This window comes from Ornithorhynchus anatinus, chromosome 3, assembly GCF_004115215.2.
Source record: "Ornithorhynchus anatinus isolate Pmale09 chromosome 3, mOrnAna1.pri.v4, whole genome shotgun sequence".
Lineage (NCBI taxonomy): Eukaryota > Metazoa > Chordata > Mammalia > Monotremata > Ornithorhynchidae > Ornithorhynchus > Ornithorhynchus anatinus.
Window position 1 is genome coordinate 40,948,717 of NC_041730.1, and position 27,945 is coordinate 40,976,661.

At 44.8% G+C, this 27,945-nt stretch overlaps 1 protein-coding gene across 3 annotated transcripts in view; it reads right to left on the reverse strand.

Moving 5' to 3' along the window:
* The window catches only part of SPON1 (spondin 1), a 387,007-nt gene that overhangs the window by 27,483 nt on the left and 331,579 nt on the right, over positions 1–27,945 (reverse strand). For all 3 annotated transcript variants that reach the window (XM_039911464.1, XM_039911465.1, XM_029060288.2), the window contains exon 8: positions 12,275–12,476. In XM_039911464.1, the coding sequence (XP_039767398.1) occupies positions 12,275–12,476 (202 nt within the window). The remainder of the gene's footprint in view (positions 1–12,274; positions 12,477–27,945) is intronic.

Here is a 27,945-nt window from a genome sequence, read left to right on the forward strand (position 1 = left end):
GCTTCTCATCCCGACTGGCTCTCATCCCAGCTCCATCACTTGTCTGGTTTGTGATCTTGGGGAAATCATTTCACTTCTCTGTGCCTCAGTTACCTCATCTGTAAAACGGGGATTAAGACTGTGGGCCCCACGTGGGCCGTGGACTGTGTCCTCCCTGATTAGCTTGTATCTTCCCCAGTGCTTAGTGCAGTGCCTGGCACATAGTAAGCACTTAACAAATACCATGAAAAGTTGGGGAGGGTTCCAAGGCACGGAACACTGTAGCCCACTGGAAAGCCCGAAAGGGATCCCTTTGACTTCTTTCATCCCACCTTCCCTGAAGAATTGATGCTGACATCGATCATTCCGGGACCTGTTTTGAGGCACTAGCCACTGATTTTCCATTTTCTTCCCAAGCAATTTCCCCACCAGTCAGTCTCCTGAGAAACACCCAAAGAGAATTTTCAATCAATCAATCAATCAATCATTTTTACTGAGCAATTATTATGTGCAGAGCACTGTACTAAACGCTTGGAAGAGTACAGTACAACAGAATTAGCAGAATTAGCAGACTTAGAGAAGCAGCGTGGCTCACTGGAAAGAGCCCGGGCTTGGGAGTCAGAGGTCGTGGGTTCTAATCCCGGCTCTGCCGCTTGCCAGCTGTGTGACTTTGGGCAAGTCACTTAGCTTCTCTGTGCCTCGGTTACCTCATCTGGAAAATGGGGATTAAAACTGTGAGCCTAACGTTGGATAGCCTGATCACCTTGTTTCCCCCCAGCGCTTAGAACAGTGCTTTGCACATAGTAAGCCCTTAACAAATACCACCATTTATTTATTTTTTATTTTTACCCTGCCCATAGTGAACTTACAGTCTAGACGGGAAGACAGACAGTAATGTGAGTAAATAAGTAATTTGCAATGTATAATTTTAAGATATGTAAATTAGTGTTGTGGGGATTTCCTGGGTTTCCTCCTTCCATTTCTTTGGCCTCAAACTACTGCTGGTGGTGCCAAGAGAAAATAGAGGTTGGTAATAGACTTGAAGGAAGTTTGGTGTTATCCTTTCCTGACTGTCTGACGTACAAATGAGAGTGGAATTTGTTTGTGTGACCTTGGGCAGGTCATTTAACTTGTCTGTGGCTCAGTTCCCTCCTCCATAAAATGGCGATAATAATGCTTGTTCTCCCTTCCTCTTGGACTGTGAGTCTCGGGTGGAAAGGGACTTTGTCCAATCTGACCATCTTGTGCCTACCCAAGCACTTTGCATGGTGCTTGGCATGTAGAGCTTAACAATGTTTATTATTAGTAGCCATGATAATACCGATAATGATAATACCAATATCTTCTAGGATTTTGCAGGTCAAAAGCGGGGATTTAGGAAAATGAAACTTCTGTGGAGGTTTTCAACCAAGAGCACGAGTTCTGCCCTTGAAATATCACATCATGAGAAGCAGCGTGGCTCAGTGGAAAGAGCACGGGCTTTGGAGCCAGAGGTCATGGGTTCAAATCCCGGCTTGGCCATTTGTCAGCTGTGTGACTTTGGGCAAGTCACTTCACTTCTCTGGGCCTCAGTTACCTCATCTGGAAAATGGGGATGAAGACTGTGAGCCTCTCGTGGGACAACCTGATTCCCTTGTGTCTACCCCAGTGCTTAGAACAGTGCTTGGCACATAGTAAGTGCTTAACAAATACCAGCATTATTGTTTATTTTATTACTTGTATAGTAGGAAAGGGCACCCGAGTGGGTTCGTACCGTTCTCTCTTGGTAGAGTTGTCTCCGTGAGCAGTAGTTAACCAATCAATGATATTTATTGAGTGTGCTTGGGAGAGTACAATACAACAGAGTTTTCTTTATGGTATTTGTTAAGAACTTACTCTGTGCCTGGCACTGTACTGTGCCCTGGGTTAGATACAAGATAATCAGATTGGATACAGTTCTACATCAGGCTCACAGTCCTAATCCCCACTTTACAGATGAGGGAACTAAGGCACAGAGAAGCGAGGGGACTTGCGCAAGCAGACAAGTAGCAGAACTGAGATTAGAACCAGGTTTTTCTGACTCCCAGACCTGTGCTCTACCCACTAGGCACACCGCTTCTCAGCTCGGTTGCCACATTCCCTGCCCGTGATGAACTTATATTGTAGAGGGGGAGAAGCGACAGCTGAAGTAAGAAAGAGGAGAAGCTGCCCCTACTGATGTGGTTACCGCCAATATACCAAAGGATCGCTCCAGGGACCAGGGACTCTGAGGAACAGAAATTTTCTTTTATCACTAGCTCAGCTGCTGCTGCTAATAATAATGACAATAATAATAATCTTTACGGTGTTTGTTGATCACTTACTCTGGGTCAGACACTGTACTAGGTGCTGGAGTGGATGCAAGCAAATCGGGTTGGACACAGATCCTGTCCCACGTGGGGCTCACGTCTCAATCCCCATTTTACAGATGAGGTAACTGAGGCCCAGAGAAGTGAAGTGACTTGTCCAAGGTCACACAGCAGACAATTAGCAGAGCAAGAATTAGAATCCGTGATCTTTTGACTTCTAGGCCTGGGCTCTATCCCTTACGCCATGTGGCTCAAAGAATAGTGGCCCGGGGGTGGGCTGCCAGGAGGGAGCGGTGACCCTAGATTTGCCACTGTTTAGTTAAGGAAAGTACTGATTAAAACCCTATGAAATCCCTTCTCTCTTGTTCCAGCAGAAAGAGACAACTCAAAGCAGAATCTCAACCTGACCCAAATTCCAAACCGATCTGAATGTAATCAGAAGCTAAGCCAAAACTAAATAAAAACCCAGAGCAATTTACCAAATTATAAACCCACAAAATTATACAGTGTATTTTATGGGATCGAATAAAGTGCAGCGAATTCACTCTAAAATTCAGCACCCGCTCTAAGCCAAGGCACTTCTCCAATGTTCCATTATGCCTGACCAGTGAGAAGAGGAAGAGAAGAATGATTACAGAGAAAACGTTTTGACCAGTAGACAGGACCCAGAGTGAAATGCAGTGGAGAAGCAGCATGACTAGTGGGAAGAGCACAGGCTTGGGAGTCAGAGGTCATGGGTTCTAATCCTGGCTCCTCCACTTATCAGCTGTGTGACTTTGGACAAGTCACTTAACTTCTCTGGGCCTCAGTTACCTCCTCTGTAAAATGGGGATTAAGACTGTGAGCCCCACGTGGGACAATCTCATTACCTTCTATCTACCCCAGTGCTTAGAACAGTGCTTGGCACATAGTAAGTGTTTAACAAATACCATTATTATTGTTATTATTATTACTATTAAATGCAGAGCTGGTGGTGGTCTGATGGATTAGTGCAGTAGCGACTGCCAATTGGGGCTTTATTCTTGGGAATTTGAGGCCCGTATTATCTAGATCAACTGCCTGCCCTATTGCCTTTCACCAATAAATTACCCAAAGCTCCTCTCATAAGCTCCCCCTCCAGACTGCAAGCTCTTTGTGGGCAGGGAATGTGTCTGTTTTATTGTTATATTGTACTCTCCCAAGCGCTAAGAGCAGTGCTCGGCACACAGTAAGCGCTCAATAAATACGATTGGCTGACGGACTGACTGACTGAATCTTGCTTCCAAGGGACCACGTTTACCTCAGCCCCAGGGGAATCAGGGAAGTCAGAGAGTCTTTGCTCTCTATGCCCACCCTCTTGTGTATCAATCTTTGGGCATAAGGACCAGTGCCTTTATCCCAACACAGGGTTTGATAAGTGAGAATGGATAATTGAGAATGGATGATAATGACGATGGTATAAATATAGTTGGAATGGTAAGAAGAGGCAGAAGAGGAGTTCTTTTCTGAATCAGGGCTTACTGTGTGCAGAGCACTGTACTAAGCATTTGGGAGAGTACTATGTAACAGAGTTCGTAGACACACTCCCTGCCCGCAAGGGTCTTACGGGCTAGAAGCGGTGATGGACACTGACATAAATAAAGTATGGATAGGTCCATGAGTGCCAAGGAGCTAAGGGAGGGGTGAATAAAGGGTGAGAATCCAAGTGCAAGGGTGATGCAGAAAGGAGTGGGAGAAGAGGAAACGAGGGTTTAGTCAGGGTAGGTGTCTCGGAGGAGATGTGCTTTCAATTAGGCTTTGAAGGTGGGTAGAGAAAATGTCTATCAGAAATGAAGGGGGTGGGAGTTCCAAGCCAGTGGCAGGATATGGGCAGGGGATCGGCAGTGAGACAGATGAGATCGAGATACAGTAAACAGGTTGGCATCCGAGTAGTGAAGTGAGTGGGCTGGGTTGTAGTTAGGAAATCAGAATCTGAAAGGTAAGGTCGGAGGGGGCAAGGTGATGGAGTTCTTTGAAGCCAATGATGAGGAGTTTCTTTTTGATCCTGGAAGTTCTAAATTGGGTTCAATATAAAATGTGCATTGTTTGTGGGAGGGGAGATTTTAGATGAATGGAACAACTCGGGGTGGTGAGGGGTCGTCACAAGAGCGGGACTGGGACAGGGTTGTGAATGATTCCGGGACCCAAAACAATCACCCAAGCTTTTTTGGGAACAGGTCTCAAATTAGAAAGAAGGATTTTATCCATATTCAAGTCGAGCCCGGTTCTACATATGATAGATAATGTTTACTGGGTTTTAGGGAAGCCTCTTTGCAATTAACATCTCTCCTAATGACCGGGAAGAGGAATAAATAGCGTAGTGATTACATTCCCAGATGGTGCTAAATATGGAAGAGGTGAGAACAGCAAAGAGGAAAGAGGGACAACCAAAGGGAGCTAAAGATAGCTCCAAACGTAACCAAGAAATATTACAAACTTGTACAACAGAGATAAAGCCAGTGGGCAGAGACATTTTCTAGGGGGTACATGTCCAGGAAGAGGCATGTATCTCTTGGTCTATCAATCTGTAAGATTAATCAATCAATCATCTTTATTGCGTGCTGATGGTGTGCACAGCACTGCACTAAGCACCTGGGAGAGCACGATGCAACCGAGTTGGTCGACACATGCCCTGCCCCAAATGAGCTCACACTCCAGAAAGGGTGACATACATTAATATAAATGAATTTATTATGGATACGTACGGAGGTGCTACGGGGTTGAGGGAGGGGTGAATAAAGAAAAAAAATCTAAATGTGAGGGTGATGCAGAAGGGAATGGGAGAAGAGGAAATGAGGGCTTAGTCAGGGAAGGCCTCTCGGAGGAGATGGGCCTTCAATAAGGCTTTAAAAGTGGGGAGAGTCATTGTCTGTCAAATATGAGGAGGGAGGACGATGCATGTCAGAGGCAGGAGGCCGGCGAGGGGTCGGCGTCAAGATAGGCGAGACTGAGGCACAGTGAGAAGGTTAGCATCAGAGGAGCAAAGTGTGTGGGCTGGGTTGTAGTAGGAGAGAAGAGAGGTGAGGTAGGAGGGGGCAAGGTGATGGACTGCTTTAAAGCCAGTGGTGAGGACTGTTCTATTGTACTCTCCCAGGTGCTTAATATAGTGCTCTGCACTCAGAAGATGCTCAATAAATAGCACTGGTTGATTGATTGATTGGCCAGAGATAAATTAAAATGGAGGGGACAGTAGACACATAGCATTTTGCTCATCAGGAGCAGGATCTGAGAAGCTGCTTCCCCAGGATCAGCCCTACTGCAGGGGGAAATCCACTTTTCGCTTTGATTTTCTGGACGGTTTGTTTGTTCAGTAATTCAGTGGTATTTATTGTGTATTTACTATGTGCAGAGCACTGTACTAAGCACTTGGCAGAATACCTTTAAAAAGAGTTGGTAGTCACGATCCCTGCCCTCAAGAGGCTGACAGTGTAGAGTTTCCTAGATGGTGTTGGCTGGTTGATTTAACACCGAACAGATTGATTTCTAAGGGTGAATAAGGCCCTACTGACTTGAATTTAGGTGCTTTGAGAAAGGTATTATCTCTCTTAGGGAACATGTTTGCTCCATGCCCTTTTATGTTGTATTTCCCTTGAGTCTACTGACCCAGGATGCTTGACAGTGAATGTAGAATTTCCCCCTTTGTCAACCCATAGACCTTTATTAATCTGCTTAGAGAGTGATAAACCAGGAGATTCACACCCCTTCCTGGGAATTTCTCTTTCACTACCTGAGCGATTCCTTGACTTTGGATACTTCGGAATGGCCTAACCCAGTATCTGACTTGGCAGTAGAATTGTCTCTGCCATGCATGAGCCCATAATTCAAAATCCAGCCACTGTGATGTGTTTGGTGGTGGGACCAAGGTCAAGTAAAAAGAATAGGGGCATGGGAGTTAAGGAGATACGGGTTCTCGTCTCTAAACTCTTTGTTAGCAGGGGATGTGTCTGTTTACTGTTGTATTGTACTCTCCCACCCGCCCGCTCAGTAGGATGCTCCGAACCCAGTAAAAGCTCAATAAATACGATCGAATGAATGACCGAGCTCATTCAGGAGCCTCCTGGGTGACCTCAGGCAAGTCATTTAACCTCTCTGGACCTCACTTTCCTCATCTGTAAAATGGGGAACCCTCTTCTACCTCCCATGGATGTTGTGGGGTGTGAATGAGATAAACGACGTGAAAGCAGGCTTAAAATTTTTTAAAGCTACTGTAAAAAATTTGAACTATTATTATTCTAAGGTAAACCTGAAGAAAAGGCCACATATCAGGATTTATCTGCAAGCAAGTTCCAGGAATGAAAGACTGGCATAAGAAAATCATTACACAAAATTTAAACTGATCGCTCTTGTTGAATGGCTTCCTTTTGTCCTCAGAGAAGCACTCTTTCTAAATATATTACGCTGATCATCAGTTTGCAGAGGTCAGGCAGAAAGGAGCCAAGTTAAAACTCAGAAACTTCTCCAAAGCCCAGTAAACAGAAGTTTTACCAGTTGAAAAGAATAAGAAGCAGAGTGACCTAGTGGATAGAGCATGGACCTAGGAATTAGGAGACCTGGGTTCCAATCCCAGCTCCGCCACTTGCCTGCTGTGTGACCAGGCAAGTCACTTAACCTCTCTGTGTCTCAATTCTCTGACCTTATAAAACATTCCCCGTGAAAGGTTCTCCTCATTTGCTTCTGATACCAAATCCTTTTGAGGGTGCATCATTAGCCAAGTAGGTGGCTTGTACTGAGAATGTTGAAGTTCCTTGTTTTGCTTGAGATTTGGTACAGCAGTTAGGATAATCACAAATATGTTCCAATCAGCGTAAAATCCAGAAGACGAGAGATGAAGAATAGGTCAGTGTCGACCTGGCGGCCAGCCTGAGGAATCAGTCAGACTTTAAACCCCAGCGATGTGACAGAGGATTTTTTTCGGGCTCTGGACTGAAATACAATCACCGAAACCCTGGTGATGGCAGCCGGCCCCTCAGATCTCCAGTGATGCAGAAAATCAGCCACAAAGGACTTCCTTGCAGAATCTTGGCCTGAGGAGGAGTAGAATTGGCAGCTAGGATTGAGCAAGCTCGGGCAGGGAGCTACTTTGGGACAACTGGGATTAGGTTCAAGATGAAAATGTTTTAGGAAAAGCCAAGTAATGAGGAGTGAGGTGCTGATGATCAGCAATTTCCAAATAGTTCTGAGACTTGGGTGAGCCAATATCTCTGAGGATTGGCTTCTCCTCAGGGATGAAAACAAGGAGCGGGGCTTAGTGGAAAGAGCACGGGCTTGGGAGTCAGAGGTTGTGGGTTTTAATCCCGACTCTGCCACTTGTCAGCTGTGTGACTTTGGGCAAGTCACTTGGCTTCTCTGTGCCTCAGTTACCTCATCTGTAAAATGGAGATTAAGACTGTGAGCCCCACGTAGGACAAACTGATTAGCTTCCATCTAGAGAAGCAGCGTGGCTTAGAGGAAAGAGCCCGGGCTTGGGAGTCAGAGATCGTGGGTTCGAATGCTGGCTCTGCCACTCGTCAGCTGTGTGACTTCGGGCAAGTCACTGAGCTTCTCTGTGCCTTGGTTACCTCATCTGTAAAATGGGGACTAAGACTGTGACCCCCACGTGAGACAACCTGATTACTTTGTATCTACCCCCACACTTAGAACAGTGCTTGACACATAGTAAGCGCTTAACAAATACCATCATCATCATCAACCTGGTGTCTCCTTCCTCTTCTCTATCACACCAGCTAGTCGCTAGGCGACGACTCAGCTCATGCAAGTGATGCTCTAAGCCGAATCAGATAGTACTCCTCCAAAGGAATGATGATATTCAATATTATAGTACTTGTTAAGCCCTTATTATGTATCAAATACCCTCCTAAACACTTTGGTAGATACAAGGTGGTAATAATAATAATAATAATGATAGTATTTGTTAAGCACTTACTATGTTCCAGGCACTGTACTAAAAACTGGGGAGATTACAAGCAAATTGAGTTGGATAGGGTCCCTGTCCCATATGGGGCTCACAGTCTCAATCCCCATTTTACAGATGAGGTAACTGAAGCCCAGAGGAGTGAAGTGGCTTGCCCAAGGTCACATAGCAGACAAGTGGCAGAGCCGGGATTGTTGGACACAGTCTCTGTCCCAGATGGGGCTCATAATTTTAGTAGGAGGGAGTAGGATTTAGTCCTGATTTTGCAGATGAGGAATCTAAGGTAAAGAGAAGTGAAGTGACTTGCCTAAGGTCACACAACAGACCAGTGAGGAGCTGAGATTAGAGGTCCTCTGACCACCCCCCCGCCCCGACTCATGCTCTTTCCATTAGGCAATGCTGCTTCTAATCCTGAGGAAGATTTGGGATTAGATATCAGTCTACTCTGATAGTAGGAGAGCAAGACTGTGTGACTGTATTCAAGAGAACTTCCTCATTGGTTTATTAGGCTTATTGGCTTATTAGGCCTGTTCAGTCTTTAGGAGTCCTCCCATGTTCCCCAGGAGTTTTCCCTTTCAGTTACCCCCTTCTGTTATTTATACACCCTGGACACAGTCCATGCCTTTGGAGAAGCAGCGTGGCTCAGTGGAAAGAGCATGGGCTTTGGAGTCAGGGCTCATGAGTTCGAATCCCAGCTCTGCCACTTGTCGGCTGTGTGACTGTGGGCAAGTCACTTAACTTCTCTGTGCCTCAGTTCCCTCATCTGTAAAATGGGGATTAAGACTGTGAGCCCCATGAGGGACAACCTGATTCCCCTATGTCTACCCCAGCGCTTAGAACAGTGCTCGGCACATAGTAAGCGCTTAACAAATACCAACATTATTATTATTATTATTATTTATTTTTCTCCTGTGGAAAGTTCATGTCAGTTTCCTTGCTGTTCTGTCTACTTACACTAAGGGCTTGAAAGAGCTCCTCTTCCTTTGATTTCATGACCCAGGATGAGAAGTCGGGACCACTGAAAGTGGCGATGATGTAAACACAGAGTATAAGTCCACGGGAGATAATTAGCGCTTTCAGACCTTTCTTCTCTGCTCCTTATCAGTCAGTCGATCGTATTTATTGAGCACTTACTGTGTGCAGAGCACTGTACTGGGGAGAGTACGAGACAGCAACAAACAGACACATTCTTTGAATAGCAGCTTGGCTTGAAAAAAGCCAAATGGACAATCCTGGGACCACCCTGCAAACTGGTTCCAACCGGCTGGGGAAGCCCTGCCAATAGAAAAGCAGTGTGGTCTAGTGGGTAGAGCACAGACCTGAGAATAAGAGGACCTACATTCCAATCCTGGCTCCACAATTTATCTGCTATGTGACCTTGGGCAGGTCACGTCGCTTCTCAGTGCTTCAGTTACTTCATCTGCAAAATGATGATTAAGACCTGAGCTCCCTGTGGGACAGGGACGCTGTCCAACCTGATCCTTGTCAATACTTGACTATCTTGTATCTTCCCTAGCTCTTACAATAGTGCCTGACACACAGTAAGTGCTTAAAAAATTATGTAAAAAAATATCTCCTTAGACTTCCTAGAGGCAGTAGAGTTCAGTGATAAGAACACAGAGCTGGGAGTCAAGGGACCTGAATTCTAATCTGCCACTTAGCTGCTGTGTGACCTTGGGAGAGTCACTTTGTTTCTCTGGCCCTCAGTTCCCTTCTCTGTAAAATTAGGATTTAATACCTGTTGTCCCTTTTCCTTGGACTGTGAGCCCCAAGTCGGATCTGCTTATCTTGGTGTACCTATGTGCTTAGTACAGTGCTTGGCACTTAGTAAGTGCTTAACAAATATAATTATTCATTATTATTATCATTATTATTATTATTGTCATTATTATAATTATTCTTCCCAGAAGGCGGCACTGTGCAGACTAACTTTATTCAAATCCGCATCAGATCGCGAGAAGATGAGCAGGTGTGAAGGTGAAATTTGCCGATGATCAAACCAGGGACACAATTACGGAGGATAAGTCCGTAATTCCCAGAAACCCCCACTGTTAAAAAGAGTGGGGAGAACCATCCAGTGGAGAATCCTTCAGGGGAGTTTCCAGACCTTTCCAGATCTTTAGAGATGGCACCCTGCTCCTTTCACCCGACAACAGATACCCTCTCAAAACTGAGGCACAGAGAAGTGAAGTGACTTGCCCAAGGTCAAACTGCAGGTAAGTGGCAAAACTGCGACTCCCAGCCCCATGTTCTCTCCCCTAGAACATGCTGCTTCTCTTCAATAGAGGCATTCCCGAGTGCTCCTAGGAAGCGTAAGATGATTTTTTTTTTTCAGTGGTATCACTGATTGACCCACAAGGATCCTGATCAGTTCTTGGTGGTCCAGAAGTGTGTGGGCTGCTCTGGACCTCTCTGGGCTGCTCTTGGTGGCTCAAGGAAGCTCCTTCACTTATTCCATCCACCACTCTGCTTACAGGCTCCCAGTGTGATAGAACGAAGCAAAGAAACTGCCATTCCTCAAGCCACCTCTGGCCCAGAAACAGTCAATCATTTGTCCTGGGATTCTTGGATAACTGAGTTGGAGCCAATCTGGGCCCAGAGGAAACATAGATGGGATCGGTCCATCTTAGAGGGGCAACGTGGCTTAGTGGAAAGAGCACGGGTCTGGGAGTCAGAGGACCTGGGTTCTAATTCTGGCTCTGCCACTTGCCTGCTAAATGACCTTGGGCAAGTCACTTAATTTCCCTGGGCCTCAGTTCCCCCTCATTTATAAAACGACGAGTAAATACCAGTTCTCCCCCTTAGACTACGAGCGCCACGTAGGACAGGAGCAGTATCCTACCTGATAGTCTTGTTTCTGCCCCAGCCCTCAGTACACTGCTGGGCACATAGAAGGCATTTAAGAACACTGTGATCATTATTCAAAGACACAAGTATTCCAACCCCATTGGGCAGTTGAACACCTCTAAGTATTCTGACATGATGAGTTGTCTTAACGGGTTCTGCCACCAACAAGGTCCTGAACGGGGTTGAGAGGAGGGAGTCTCCTGAGCACATGAGGAAACAGCAAGGGATAGTGGATAGACCAAGGACCTGGGAGTCAGAAGGTCATGGGTTCTAATCCCGCTCCATCACTTGCCTGTTTTATGACCTTGGGCAAGTCTCCTCACTTCTCTGGACCTCAGTTACCTCATCTGTAAAAGGGGGATTGAGACTGTGAGCACCGTGTGGGACAGGGACTGCATCCAACCTGATTTGCTTGTATCCACCCCAGTGCTTAGCACAGTGTCTGGCACATAGTAAGCAGCACTTATCAAATACCCTAATTATTATTATGAGAGAACAGCAAATTCATCAACCCTGTGGGATTCCTGGTTGGGTTGTGCGGGGGCAGGGGTGTTTTTAAGATAAGAAGGAATCCAAGAATACAGGTGGTAGCCCATCAAACCTGGTGGGTATAGAAGTCCTTTGTAGGGTAGGACAATTTCTTGAGACTCGCGTGCTTATCAAAGATAACATAAAACAAAGCGTTGATAGCCGAAGACTACGACCTTGTTGTGGGCAGGGAATGTGTCTACCAACTCTGTTATGTTGTACTCTCCCAAGCACTTGGTATAGTCCGACAGACAATCACTCTCCACCACTTCAAAGCCTTACTGAAGCCTTCTCCAAGAGGCGTTCTCTGACTAAGCTCTCATTTCCTCTTCACCCTGCCTCATTCCCTTTATTCATCCTCGTCCTAGGCCACAGAACTCATGTCCATAGCTGTAATTTATTTATTTCTATTACTGGCTGTCTTTTCCTCTAGAGTTGGAGGCAGGCAATGTGTCTGCTATACTGTTAAACCGTACTCATCCAAGTGCGTAGTACAGTGATCTGCACACCGTAAACCCTCAATAAATATGGTTGACCGACTGACTGATTGAAGCAGAAGAAGGGGGATGGATGATGCCCAGGAGCTGATCACAACGCCCGAGCATTCTCCAGTGGACCTAGCTGCTCCTCACAGGCCCCAGCCTCCGCCTCCGCCGGCCGTTACCTCATAGCTGACCCCGCTGTCGGTACCAGCGTCCCACGGAATCAGGTCCTGGACCACCTTCTGGACCCAGCCGCACTCCTTGGTGCAGAGGTCTTCCGCCGACAAGCCCACGTTCCAGTCCGGGCTCGGGCCGAGCATGGTCAGGAAGGACATCAGGTGGCGCGTCCTGTCCACTGAAAATTCTGCCGATGGGGCTGCTCTCCTGAAAACCGAAAACAAAGAGACCGTGAGCTCCTCCACTGGTGGGGCTTGCTCTTGGAGCGGCAATCTCAGTGGTGTTGGAAAGGAGTGGAGTGGGAAGGGCGGAGTAAAGTAGATTACTTTCTGTAGGTGTTCAATACATACCACTACTACTTCTTGTTGGACATCAAGCAGTGTGATCTAGTGGATAGAACACAGACCTGGGAGTCAGAAGGACCTGGGTTCTAATCCCGGCTCAGCCACTTGTCTGCTGTGTGACCTTGGGCAAGTCACTTCATTTCTCTGGACCTCAGTTACCTCATCTATAAAATGGGTATTAAGGACTGTTGAGCCCCATATGGGCCAGGGACTGTGTCCAATCTAATTAGCTTGCATCTACTGCAGCACTTAGAACAGTGCGTGACACATAATAAGTGTTTGACAAATACCATTATTATTATTATTGTTTTCTAATTACATCAGCTAGGCTGCTTGTTTTGGTTTTGTTCTGCTTTGCCGTCTCCCCAGTTTAGACTGTGAGCCCTTTAATGGGCAGGGATTGTCTCTATCTGTTGCTGAATTGTACACTCCAAACACTTAGTACAGTGCTCTGCACATGGTAAGTGCTCAATAAATACTACTGAATGAGTGAATCTGTAAATTGGGCTAAGATGCCAGCCCTTATGGAATGGGGACTGCGTCTAACCCATTTATCTGGTATCTATTCCAGGGCTTCTACAGGTAATAGGCTCTTAACTGATAGACTAATTATTAAATAAGTTCCATCATCATTATTATTTTGACAGAAACAATTTGGGAATGGCAGTTTTCACTGGAGGCCTGGTCCTCTTTAAGGTTCTGTTAGACGAGACAATATTCATTATGCGAACCAAGCTGTTTCAAACGAGTCAGATGTTCTTCTGATTTCACCCAAAAGAGCCCTGAACTTGGATTGTCTACGGTAGGTTCTTGCTGCTAGGAAAGCATTTGCCTGTAGTGTTTCTTCCAATAATATCCACTTTTTTTTTATGAGAAAAAGGGTAAGAATGAGACTGGTCACCTCTGAATTGATTTCTCCCTCTTGTCAAAGAAGGAAAAAATTCCCACTATTATTATAATGATCATATTATCATTTATAGTTTTTATATGATCATATAATATTAAAGCATTAGCATTAGAGGAGCAGCATGACCTAGTGGGAGTCAAAAGGACCTGGATCCTAATCCTAGCTCCACCCCTTGTCTGCTGTATGACCTGAGGTAAGTCACTTTACTTCTCTATGCCTCAGTTACCTCATCCGTTAAATGGGGATTCAGACTGTGAGCCCCATGTGGGACAGGGACTGTGTCCAACCCGATTTGTTGGTTTCCATCCCAGAACTTAGTATAGTGCCTGGCACACAGTAAGTGCTTAACGAATACCACACAATTACCCGGTCACTCTTAATGCTTATATACCTATACATCTACTTATTCCACTATTCATTTATCCATTTTTCTATATTCTTGAATATAGTTAAATCTCTCTTTTTCCTCCTAGTTTTAAGTAATAACTGTGGTATTTGTAAAATGCTTACTGTGTGTCAAACATTGTTCAGAGTGCTGGGGAAGATACAATCAGGTCAGACACCATCCCTGTCCCACTCAGGGTTCGCAGTCTAAATTGGAAGAACAGATACTGTTTGTGCGTGTCTCTCCCCTGGTTAGACTGTATACACTGTGAAGGTAAGGATCTTGTCTTTTATTTCCTTTTAATTTTGTTTTTGTATTTGTTAAACACTTATATGCCAGGCATTGTTCTAGGCACCGGAGTAGACACAAGCTAATCGGGTTCATCACAGCCCAGGTCTCACCTGGGGCTCATAGTCTTAATCCCCACTTTACAGATGAGGTAACCGAGACACAGAAAACAGAAGTGACTTTCCCAAGGTCACATGGGAGACAAGTTTCAGAGTCGGGATAAGAACCCAGGTCCTTCTGACTTCCAGCCCTGTGCTCTATTCATTCATTCAGTCATATTTATTGAGCACTTACTGTGTGCAGAGCACTCGACTAAGTGCTTAGGAAAGTATAGTACAACAATGAACAGAAACACTGCCTGCCCACAACAAGCTTTCAGTCTAGATGGGGGAAGAGAGTCATCAATATAAATAAAGAAATGACGGATATATTCATGAGGGCTGTGGGGATGGGATGGGTGGGGAAGAACAAAGGAATCAAGTCAGGGTAACCCAGAAGGCAGTGGGAGAAGAGGAAAGATGGGGTTAGTCTGGGAAGTCCTCTTGGAGGAGATGTGCCTTCAATAAGGCTTTGAAGAGGGGAGAATAATAGACCGATGGATTTGAGGAGGGAGGGCTTTCCAGGCCAGAGGCAGGACACGGGCTAGGGATCAGCCGCGAGACAGGTGAGACTGAGGCACAGTGAGAAGGTTAGCACTAGAGGAGCGAAGTGTGTGGGCTGGATTCTAGAAAGAGAGTAGTGAGGTGAGGTAGGAGGACGCAAGGTGGTGGACTGCTTTAAAACCAATGGTGATCCAGAGGTGGATGGGCAGCCACTGGAGTGTTTTGAGGAGTAAGGTAGAAAGATGATCCGGGCAGCAGAATGAAGTATGGACTGGAGTAGGGAGAGACAGGAGACTGGGAGGGCAGCAAGGAGACTGATGCAGTAATCCAGACAGGATAGGATGAATGACGGTATTAAGGTGCTCTATCCACTAGCCCACGCTGCTTCCCTGCACTTTTACTCGTACTTCCCCAAATACAGGCAAGTTGAGCTCACTGTTGTGGTTTTCACTGCATAAATTTATGGAAATATATGAAGAGTCTGGTTTTCCCAGTGCCTAAAAAGATGGCAGGGTACCCACTGCCTAGTGGAAAAAACAAGCAGAGGATTGAGAGTCAGGAAATCCAGATTCTAATCCTGGCTCTGCCACTTACCTGTCATGTAACCTTGGGTAAATCAGGTAACCTTTCTGAGCTTGTTTCCTCATCTGTAAAATAGGAATGAAATGCTTGTTCCCCCTCACTATTAAAGCATGAGCCCAGTGTAGGACAGAGATTATGTCAGAGATTATGTCCAATCTGAGCATCAACTAGCTACTCCAGTATTTAGCCCAACGCTAAAAATATATTGTTATTAATAACGTTAATAATGTTGGTATTTGTCAAGCGCTTACTACGTGCCGAGCACTGTTCTAAGCGCTGGGGTAGACACAGGGGAATCAGGTTGTCCCACGTGGGGCTCACAGTCTTAATCCCCATTTTACAGATGAGGTAACTGAGGCACCGAGAAGTTCAGTGACTCGCCCCAAGTCACACAGCTGACAAGTGGCGGAGCCGGGATTCGAACCCATGACCTCTGACTCCAAAGCCCGTGCTCTTTCCACTGAGCCACGCTGATGTTAATGACAACCGATATTATTACTGGCATAGTTTATTATTATTATTATTAGGCCGCCCCCACTTTGTGAAGAACAGTAACTCCATCAGACCACTAGGGGGCAAGGCAGTAACATATCTCAGGGTGTCTAGAGTGATTCTCATGAGCTTAGTACAGTGCTCTGCACAAAGTAAGAGTACAATAGATAATCAGTGGTGGTGGATATTTAGTGGACATTTACTACGTCTCTTGCTCACCTCATCCAGATGCTCTCCTGTTACGCCCCCAGTGGTGTGAATTTCATTCAATCATTCAATAGTATTTATTGAGCGCTTACTACGTGCAGAGCACTGTACTAAGCGCTTGGAATGTACAAATCGGTAACAGATAGAGACGGTCCCTGCCCTTTGACGGGTTTACAGTCTAAATGATTTGCTGTTCCTCACAAAGTCCCTGACTGTCCAGCCTGCCACCTCTGCTGGCCCTGGGAAATCCAGGCTCATATTTTATGTCATGTAAAATTGTTCTAATGAGTTCAACCCTCCTGACTGTGTCTCCTGAGAGCTTAACTACACAGTCTTCAGATCTCATTCTCTGTACAAGGAGGCAATTTATCCAGTTTATTAATTATAATAATAATACTAATGGTATTCGTTACGCTATTATGTTTCAAGAACAGTTCTAAGCACTGGGAGAGATACTAGTTAATTAGGTTGAACACAGTCCCTGTCCCACAAGAGGGCTCATAGTCTCAATCCCCATTTTACAGATGAGGTAAATGAGGCCCAGAGAAGTGAAGTGTCTTTCTCTTGGCTAGAGGAACAGAATTTCAGGCTCCTCGGGTCCCGAGTTCAGGATAACCCTGCAGCCACCAGGGTTCCCAGGGCACATACTCTCAGCACATGGCCTCTTCCTAACATTATTATTGTTTTTTTATGGTATGTGTTAAATGCTTACTATGTGCCAGGCATTGTAGTAAGCACTGGGGTAGATCCAAGCTAATTAGGTTGGACACAATCCATGTCCCACATGGGGTTCACAGTCTTAATCCCTATCTTACAGATGAGATAACTGAGGCACAAAGAAGTTTAAGTGACCTGCCCAAGGTAACACTGCAGACAAGTGGCAGAGCCGGGATTAGAGTCCAGGTCCTTCTGACTCCCAGACCTGTGCTATATCCAGTAGGCCATGCTGCTTCTCCTGACTCACAGTGATTCTTATTGACTCATTACAATTTTAAAATCAGAGTTCTTCACCGAATCAGACCCTCTCCAAATCTCTTATATAATAGAAATTTTGCATTTCACAGTAAAACTCACCAAGCTCATGATTTTATAGTAAAAGTCTCGGTGAATTATATATTCAGGATGAGCAGATGGAACTAAGTGGAATCTGAATTATTCTGATGTTTATCTGCCTCAGTCAGGACTGAATATTCCACACTTTAACGTTTTACTAACATGATTACATGGAGGGAGAGCAGTGGTGTGGTTGAAAACCATTGAAGACCAACCATGGAGACCCAAGCCCAAATCCTCCAAGCTCTGGAGTTTCTATTTTATTCTCCAGATACTCCCAAGGACCAAGCATAACAATGGGGAAGATTATTTTCAGAGATAGTAGCCCTGACAACGAGCATATCATGAGGAAGAATGTGTAGATTCAGCGTTCTGACAATATGGGAAGAATTCTGTATTTGGCTTAGCATTAGCCTGGGTGCAAATTTACTGGGTGACCCTGGGTAAGTTGCTTAACCTCTCTGGGTCTCTTCCTGTGACCTCATTTGGTCCCTATAATAAGTATTCAAGGAAGAACATTTCAGGGCATGTCCACAGTATCCACACTCGATGCTGTGCCTGATAAACTAGAAGCCGAAATCACACTTACCTGCCAACCCAGCAAACGATCAATTAATCAATTGCATTGACTGAGCACATACTGTGCAAGACTCTATACTAAGTGCATGGGAGAGTACAATAAAGACTTGGTTGTTCTGCAGTAGCATCAAATCTTCTTTGGGTTTTAGTCACTTGAGCCAAAAAACTCAAACTTGCTCCTAATAGAGGCTTGAAATTCATTTTTAAAGCCCTGGGGCCTAGTGGAAAGAGCCCAGGCCTGGGAGTTAAAGGACTTGAGTTCTAGTAATGGCTCTGCCACTTGCCTGCTGTATAAGCCTGAACAAATCACTTCACTTCTTGATGCCTCAGTTTCCTTATCTGTAAAATTGGTATTCAATACCTGTTCTTCCTTCCCCTTAGTCTGGGATCCACATGTGGGACAGAGACTGTGTCAGATCTGCTGATGTCACAACTACTCCAGTGCTTATTATGGTGTTTGGCACATAGTATGTGCTTAATAACACCACAATGATTATTATTACTACCTTACCAGAAATGGACACACGTTTGGGTGGCCAAGAAATGTAAACCCAATTAAATGAATCAGAAAGTGTTTCACCTTGCCTCACCCTGAGTAGTCCTTACCTCAAATAAAGAAAACACTGCATGTCTGTAAACACTAAGGTCCTCAGAAGAAACGATCAACCTAAATCCAAGAATGATTTCTTTTACACCTAAGCAGAATGGTACTGCAGGAGAATACTAAACTTGGGAACCTATAATATTGTTTATGACTTAAATTTCCTTTGGATAAACAGAAACATATAGCTGTAAGCTCATTGTGGGCAGGGAATGTATCTGTTTATTGTTATATTGTACTCTCCCAAGGGTTTAATACAATACTCTATTCACAGTAAACACTCAACAAATATGATTGACTGACTGATATACGTTCCTGAAGTAAAATGGAAGATACAAAGAACTGGACAGTTGAAAAGTGTAAATATAGACGACATAACCTCAAATGGTGGGTACAGGTCAGGGGGAATTCACTTTTCCCTTACTTCTTGGGATTAATTGAAATTTCCCATGAAGCTGAAAATAGATTTAACTTTGTGTCCCTTTTTCTCCTTTATGTGTATATTAATAATAATTATGGTGGTATTTGTTAAGCTCTTACTCTGTGTCAAGCACTGTTCAAAGCCCTGGGGTAGATACAAGCTAATCAAATTAGACACGGCCCGTGTCTCACATGGGGCTCATAGTCTCAATCCCCATTTTACAGATGAAATAACCGAGGTCCAGAGAAGTGAAGTGATTTCCCTAAGGTCATACAGCAGACAAGTGGTGGAGCTAGGAATAGAACCCATGTCCTTGTGACACCCAGGTCGGGGCTCTATCTACTAGGTCATGTATACATGTATAGCATACATAGTATATGTATGTCCTATGGCCTAAAGCATGGCCTAGTAGCAAGAGCACGGGTTTGGGAGTCAGAGGACGTGGGTTCAAATCCCATTTCTACCACTTGTCTGCTGTGTGACCTTGAGTAAGTCACTTCACTTCTCTGTGCCTCAGTTACCCCATGTGGGAGAGGGACAGTGTCCAACCGGATAACCTTATATTTACCCCAGAGCCGAGAACAGTGCTTAGCACATAGTAAGCACTCAACAAATACCATAATTATCCAATGCTTATTACAGAACCTAGCACATGGTAAGGATTTAAAAATACCATCACTATTATTATTATTATTACATACTACATATGCTATTTATAATAACAATACTAATGGTATTTACTAAGCGCTTACTATGTGCCGAGCACTGTTCTAAGCGCTGGGGTGGATACAAGGTAATCAGGTTTTCCCAGGTGGAGCTCACAGTCTTAATCCCCATTTTACAGATGAGGTAACAGGCACAGAGAAGTTAAGCGACTTGCCCAAGATCACACAGCAGACAAGTGACAGAGTCGGAATTCGAACCCGTGTCCTCTGATTCCCAAGCCCGTGCTCTTTCCACCAAGCCACATATAGTCATGCAGGGTATATGCTCGTACCCTGTAATGCTATATATACTATATTATAAAGTATATAAAATATAATATTTATAGTACATACATAGCATTTATTGAGTACTTACTGTGTGCAGAGCACTATACTAAGCTTTGGGAGAATAGAATAAAGTAAGACATGATTCCTGCCTACAAGGAGTTTACAGTCTAGTGGCTGAGATCCACATTAAAAAAATGACAGGGAGGAGGAAGTAATAGCATATAAATATATGCACAGAGATAGTCCTGGAGGATGTGAGCACCCAAATTCTTGGCTGACGAAGAGGTTCCAAAACAGCAGTTGTGGAGAAATGAGATAGTAACCCAGAAAGGCCTTCTAGAGAAGATGTGATTTTCAGAAGGGTCTTGAAGATGGGGGAGCAATCATCTTCCAGATGTGAAGGAGCGGTAGGGTTTCTTCTGCAAGTTGTGAAGGGAGCCTCTGAACAAAAGGATGACAGTGAGAAAAACGAGAATAAGGCATAGCGAGTAGATTGGCTTGAAGGGAAAGAAGCGTGAGAACTGACATGTAAAGGGAGAAGAGTGAGGATAGAGTCCCTTGAAGCCAATGAGTAAGAGAGATTACGGATGATGTGGAGAGGAATAGGCAACTACTGGAAATTTGTGGGTTGGGGGAGATCTTGATAGGACGAGGTTTTAGAAAAATGATTTCAGCAGCAGAGTGAAGTAGGGATTGGAGAGTAGAGAGACTGGAAGTAGAGAAGTATGTTAAGACGCTAAAACAGTAGTTGAGTAGGGATATTCATTCATTCAGTAGTATTTATTGAGCGCTTACTATGTGCAGAGCACTGTACTAAGCACTTGGAATGTACAAATCGGTAACAGATAGAGACAATCCCTGCCCTTTGACGGGCTTACAGTCTAACAAGCTCCTGGGCCAGCATGCTGGCAGTTAGGCTGGAAGGGTGGATTCTGGAAGAACTGAGGTGGATTCTGGAAGAACTGACAGGATTTGGTGACCTTATGTATGGGGGTTGAAAGAAAGGGAGGAGTCAGGGATAATGCCAAGACTATGAGCTTAAGAGAGAGAAAGACTAGTGCTTTTTTCAGCTGGGGTCAATCAACTGTACTGAGCACTTACTGTGCAGAGCACTGTACTAAGTGCCCGAGAGAGTACAGTACAACAATATAATAGAGTGGGTAGACATTTTCCCTTCCTATAATGGGCTTACAGTTTAGAGGGGGAAATAGACGTTAGCGTAAATAAAAATACATTACAGATATGTACATAAGTGCTGTGGGACAGAGAGGGGTGAATGAAGAGAACAAATCCAAGTACAAGGAGATGAAGAAGGGAATGGGAGAAAAGGGAATGAGGGCTTAGTCAGGGAGGGCCTCTTGGAGGAGATGTGCCTTCAATAAGGCTTTGAAAGTGGGGAGAGTGTCTGCCGGACATGAAGAGGGAGGATGTTCCAGGCAAGAGGCAGGATGTGGGCGAGATGAAATAGATGAGATCGAGGTACAGTAAGTAGGTTCGCATTAGAGGGGCAAAGTGTGTGGGCTGTGTTTCAGTAGGAGAGTAGAGAGATAAGATTGGGCGTGGGGGGAGCAAGGTGAATGAGTACTTTAAAGCCAATGGAAAGGAGTTTCTGGTTGATGTAGAGGTGGATTGGCAACCACTGGAGGTTCTAGAGGAGTGGGGAAACCTGGATGGAACCTTTTTGTAGAAAAATGATTTGGGCAGCCGAGTGAAGTTCGGACTGGAGAGGCAAGAGTCAGGAGACAGGGAGATCAGCGAGGAGATGGATAAAGTAATCAAGGTGGCATAAATGCTGGCATGAATGTGGTAGCTGGTTGGAGAGGAAAGGTCAATTTTTAGCAATGCTGTGAAGGTTGAATTGGCGAGATTTAGTGATAGATTGAATAGGTGGTTTGAATGAGAGAGATGATTTGAGGATAAGGCCAAGGTTATGGACTTGTGAGATAGGAAGGATGGTGGTGTGGCATACATTGATGGGAAAAGCTGGGGGAGGACAGGGTTTAGGTGGGAAGATGAGAAGTTTGAAGTGAGACATCCAAGTAGAGATGTCTTGAAGGCAGGAGGAAATGTGAGACTGCAGAGAGGGAGAGAGATCAGGACCGGAGATGGAGAACTGGGAATCATCTGCATAAAGGTGGAGCTTGAAGCCATGTGAGCCAATTCATTCTCTAAGGGACTGGGTGTAGATGGAGAATAGAAGGGGACCCAGAACTGAACCTTGAAGGGCTATCATAGTTAGGGGGTGGGAGGGAGAGGAGGAGCCTGCAAAAAAGAGTGAGAATGAGTGGCCAGAGAGATAAGAGAACCAGGAGAAGATAGTGTCAGCGAAGCCGAGGTTGGATAATGTTTCCAGAAGAAGGGGATGGTTGATGGGGAGCTGAGAGGGCAAGGAGCATTAGAATGGAGTAGAGTCCATTGGATTAGGCAAGAAGGTGATCGTTTGTGACCTGTGTTAGCCAAGTTGCAAAGAAGAAAGGATTTGGGAGGGAAAAGGAGGTAATCAGTTTGGGACATGTAGAGCTTGAATTGTCAGCAGAACATCCAAATATTCTAGAGGCAGAAAGAAATGCATGATGATAGGGAAAGAAAGAGGTCAGGGCTAGTGAGGTAGATTTGAGAGCCATCTGCAAATCTTTCTCCAGAGTGCAGCCTTTGGAGTAATCTAGCAACTAACTCATTTGTTTGTCTCCAAATCACCTCTAATTGGATAGCAGAGACTTCCGGCACAAGAGAGATCATGATAGAATAATTTTCCATTAACAGTAATCATGTCTTGGATATACCTCTTTGGCTTCGATCCTGCCCTTGTACAATGTGTGAAAGAGGCAATACTAGACAAATGACAACTATATAGCACCATTAATGTCACAGTTCCATGAATAGCTTTTTACGCAGATTCCACAGCTTTTTTTTTTTTTTTATGGTACTTGTTAAGTGCTTATTATGTTCCAGGCACTGTACCAAATGCTGAGTTAGAAACAAGATAATCAGGTTGGACACAGTCCCTAACCGCCATAGGGCTCAAAGTCTCAATACCTATTTTACAGATGAGGTAACTGAGGCCCAGAGAAGTGAAGTGACTTGCCAAAGGACTCAGCAGACAAGTCGCAGAGCCAGGATTAGACCCGGGTCTCTTTGACTCCCAGGCATGTGCTCTATCCACTAGACCATGTTGCTTCCCTTGTGCGTTTCTGTCACAATCAAATGCCAGTGTCAAGTTCCAAAGTGACTGGTTAGTTGGAGCAAGATTAGCCGGACATAGACCCAGCTGTTTCAGGAGGACTACGGCTATTTCCTGGGGGACCTTAAGCAGTAAAAGGGAACTGACGAATGCCCTGGCCAGAGGTAAAAGTAAGAACTGCTGCTAGTCACCGGGCTACAGCCATGGAGCCTGGCAGTTTACCAAATCAGAAAAACCTTAAGTGACCTTGGTTCCCCTTGGGTAGTCCCCAGATGAATCGGTGCAGGATGGACAAGTGCACCTGGGAAATGGAAGACTTTGAACTAATTGGTCCTGAGGTTGGTTTAGATAAGACAAATTTTGGACAACTAAACATAATTGGCTTTGTCCCTCTCAGCCAGGTCTTCACCCAATTGTTTTGGGTTATACAAACTTAATTCGGCATCGCCCAACCTGACTTTGTTCCAGCTACCTAATCATTTTGGAACCCGACACTGGAATTTGGAAGGGATGGAAATGTAAATCTGGAGAACCTGCTTATGAGGCTATTCATGAGGCTTATGAGGGGTCGGGGCATTAATGGCGCTATAAAGCTGACCTCTGTCCAAGAGTTGTATCCTACGGGGAATTCGCAGTACCCAACTTGTAAATGTTGCCCTGAAAACATCAGCTTTCCAGGCAACGGTTGATACTTGTTTCTAACATATCGACCAATAGAGGAATTGGAAATGGATCAGGAGAGGGAGAAATCACTAGATGTTCTTGTGAATATTAGTTTTCCGACAGTACATTCCTTAGCCACAAATGGAAGGGACATTGCTTCACATCAGTGGACATTTCAATTGTGAATGGCATTAAGCATATAGAATACCATCCCTTCCCTTTAGAAACTACCTAATAATAAATGATAATAATAATAATGTTGGACAACAAATACCAACATTATTGGCATCCTGGAGGGGATGTGCCTTCAAAAAATAATAATAATAATGTTGATATTTGTAAAGCGCTTACTATGTGCCGAACACTGTTCTAAGCGCTGGGGTAGATACAGGGTAATCAGGTTGTCCCACGTGAGGCTCACAGTCTTCATCCCCATTTTACAGATGAGGGAACTGAGGCACAGAGAAGTGAAGTGACTTGCCCACAGTCACACAGCTGACAAGTGGCAGAGCCGGGAGTCGAACGAATGACCCCTGGCTCCGAAGCCATGCTGTTGTTATACTGTACTCTCCCAAGCACTTAGTACAGTGCTCTGCTCACAGTAAGCACTCAATAAATATAAGTGGCTGGCTGACTGACAGACCTAGGAGTGGGACTCAGGAAATCCACTGAATCTTGACATCCAATCTAGGCACAGAGCAGTAATTAAGGCAACTTCGATTGCCGAGTCTAAAGTAGTCTGTGGACCGCTTGTGGTTTCCTAATACCTCATAGGATAATAATGATACCAATAATGACATTTATTTAATGCTTGGCATATGTTAAGTGCTGGGGTGGATGCAAGATTATATACTTGGACAAGATCCCTTCACCACAAGGTGCTCACAATCATATTATGTCCCTATTTGACAAATGAGGAATCTCAATAGGTCAATAGTATTTACTGAGCACTTACTATCTGCAGAGTACTATACTAAGCACTTGGAAGAGTACCATACAACAGAAGTAGCAGACACATTCCCTGCCCATAATGAGTTTACAGTCTAGAGAGGGGAACAAACATGACCATGAATAAATCATTTATAAGATATAATTTAAATATACGTACATAAGTGCTGTGGGGTTAGGGGAGGGGCAAATATCAAATGGCCACAGGTCACAGATCCAAGTGCAGTGACTACACAGAAGAGAGAGTGAGCTGGGGAAAAGAGATCTTAATCAGGGAAGGCCTCTTGGAGGAGGTGTGACCTTAGTAATGCTTTGAAAGTTCAGAGAGTGTTGGTCTGGCATATACAGAGGGGGAAGGAGTTCAAATCTAGGGGAAGACCCAGAGGGGTTAAATGATTTGCCCAAAGTCACAGAGTAGGATAGTTGCAGAGGTGGGACTTGAACTCTAGTCCCCTGATCCCCAGGCCCGTGCTCTTTCCACTAGGCCATGCTGCCTCCCTATTATGGAAGATTGAGGCTTGGGGACAAGGTTAAATAATATGACACAGAGCAAGCTCTGTAATAAATACTCCCTCTGCACTAGAACGACAAAGCAAAAACAACTCCAGCTGGTACTTTCCTTCCTATATGGATGATCGTTTGCCTAGAAAAATCTATTAATTAATCAGTCTATGGCATTTATTGAGCATTTACTGTGTGCAGAGCACTGTTCTGAGGGCTTGGGAGAGTACAGTGTAAGAGTTGGTAGACACAATCCATGCCCACAAATAGGATTTCCCTCCGCTTTTGGGTGAGGCCAGTGCAAAATTCCACGACCCGATGTTTCAGCATCCCCATTCTAGGAAAGCATTCAAAGCAATCTTTCACCTAGAATCTTCGATGCAATGCCTGGGTTTTTTTTTCCTGAAAAGTCAAGAGAGCATAATTCTGATAATTACTGAGATATTTCTTAAGGGCTTACTTTGTGCCAAGCTCTGTGGAACATACAATATAAGTAGGGTCAGACACAGTCTCTAATAATATTGATACTTGTGGCATTTTTTAAACACTTACTATGTGCCTGGCACTGTACTAGGTGCTGGGGTAGTTACAAGCAAATAGTTGGACACAGTCCCTGTCCCACATGGGGCTCACAGTTTTAATTCCCATTTTACAGATGAGGTAACTGAGCCTCGGTGAAGTGACAAGTCCAAGGTGACACAGCAAACAAGAGGCAGAGCCAGGACTAGAACTCGGGTCTTTCCGATTGCCAGGCCCGGGCTCTATCCACTGGGCCATGCTGCTTCCTGTCCCACATAGGGCTCGCAGTCTAAATGGGAGGGAGAATAGGGATCGTATCCCCATTTTACAGATGAAAAAATTTAGGCACAGATAAATTAACTGATCTGCAAGTGGCAGAGCTGGGATTAGAACCCGGTTCTCCTGACTCCCGGTCCTGGGCTCTTTCCACTAAACTGCTAAAAATGAAAAGGCAAGGGAGAAACTTTTCAGAAAGAAAAGAGGTATGAAGGCAGCCAGCAAGGTTGACCATGGAATGGTAACCTGAACGCGAACCTCCAAGCAACTATCTGGAAGGACCAAGAAAGCCGCTTTTAGTGGGAACAATGAGGTGATAAGTCGTCAGCTTTCCTTAGTAAGATCGTGGCTCTTCCAGACAGAAACAGAGGGAGAGAGAGAGGGCGGGGAGGGAGTATGGAGGGGGGTTTGATGGGATGCCGAGGTAGTCAGGAGGAACAGCAGACCATCTTAAATGCAAAACAGGTGGTTGAACCTTCCAAACACAATCATTTAGCTAGCGGTGAATTCCAGAAGACACCACAAATGTAAAATATATGCTTAAAAAGAGTGCAATACATTGAAGAGGAAAACAGTGAAATCTGATTGACACACACAAGAAAGGCAGAGGGAGAAGGTTTGATGCCAAACCCTTATTAACACTGTCACTCTTCGAAACCAGCAACTGAAAGTGAAATCCCTCCGGTACCAGCTTCATGGGAAAGAGAAGAAAGGAGAAAACTCAGAACTCCTTTTTTTCCCCCTACACAAAAGATAGTCAGTGCACTTTATGATAATGATGTTCATGAATATTGGGCTTTAACTAGCTCAACACACCTTGATGGCTGATTACTTGGTTTTATATTCTCAGAATATCTGACCGATTGTCTTGCCCAAGCTAGAAATTCTGCTGAATCTCCTTCCTGGATAGACTGACAGTCAAACACTTTTCCATTAATGTAAACTTTTATTTTCTTCATTTCTGGAATTATAATACAATCTCACTGCCCACCCCTGGTGCTTTTTTCATCCCTGACCCAATTCCTTATCTCTGCCCTAAGACATCATAGAGTTACTTCATATACTTAGCTGCAAAACTGAACAGAGCTGCTAGAACCTGGAAAAGCAGTTGACTTCTTTAAGCTTGTTTTGGGGCCAGTATTTCAAAGTGAATTATTTTCAGTTTCACCTCTAATGAGAGAGAGTGCTGAAAATTGGCATGCCAGCATTGCCACTTTTCTGCTGTTTGAGCTTGGGTCAGTACCTTAACTTCTCTGTATCTCAGTTTCCTCATTTGTAAAATGGGGATTAAGACTATGAGCCCCATGTGGGACAGGGACCTGTTTCCAACCTGATTAGCTTGTACCTACCCCAGCGCTTAGTACAGTGCCTGGAACATAGTGAATTCTTAACAAAATATCATAAAAAAAATTGCTCACTGATGTCCTGAGGTGATCTGGGATGAAGCCCTCACTGATAGCACCGACAAACCACAACATTGAAGAGTAGGGCTGGATTAGGGCCGGATTAGGGGAAGCAGTGTGGCTCAGTGGAGGGAAGCAGCGTGGCTCAGTGGAAAGAGCCTGGGCTTCGGAGTCAGAGGTCAAGGGTTCGACTCCCGGCTCTGCCACTTGTCAGCTGCGTGACTGTGGGCAAGTCACTTCACTTCTCTGTGCCTCAGTTACCCCATCTGTAAAATGGGGATTAACTGTTAGCTTCACGTGGGACAACCTGATGACCCTGCATCTCCCCCAGCGCTTAGAACAGTGCTCTGCACATAGTAAGCGCTTAACAAATACCAACATTATTATTATTATTAATCATTCATTCTTTCAATTATATTTATTGAGACTTACAGTGTGTGGAGCACTGTACTAAGAGCTTGGGAGACTACAATACAACGAACAACAGACACATTCCCTGTGCATAAAAATAGGGCTCTCAGATGACAACATAATGCAGCGCAACGTGATGATGTCATACAGAGTGCAATGTGATGACATCAGGAGTAGTGCTCTGCTCCTCTCTCGCCAGCAGTCAGAGGAGGGGACTGTGGGCTGCCTCTATTTCCCAGGGGTCATATGACCTTTTGCCTGTGAGTGCACAGGAGAAACAGGAGCTGGGAGGCCCCTTCCTACTGAAAGGAGAGAGGGAGA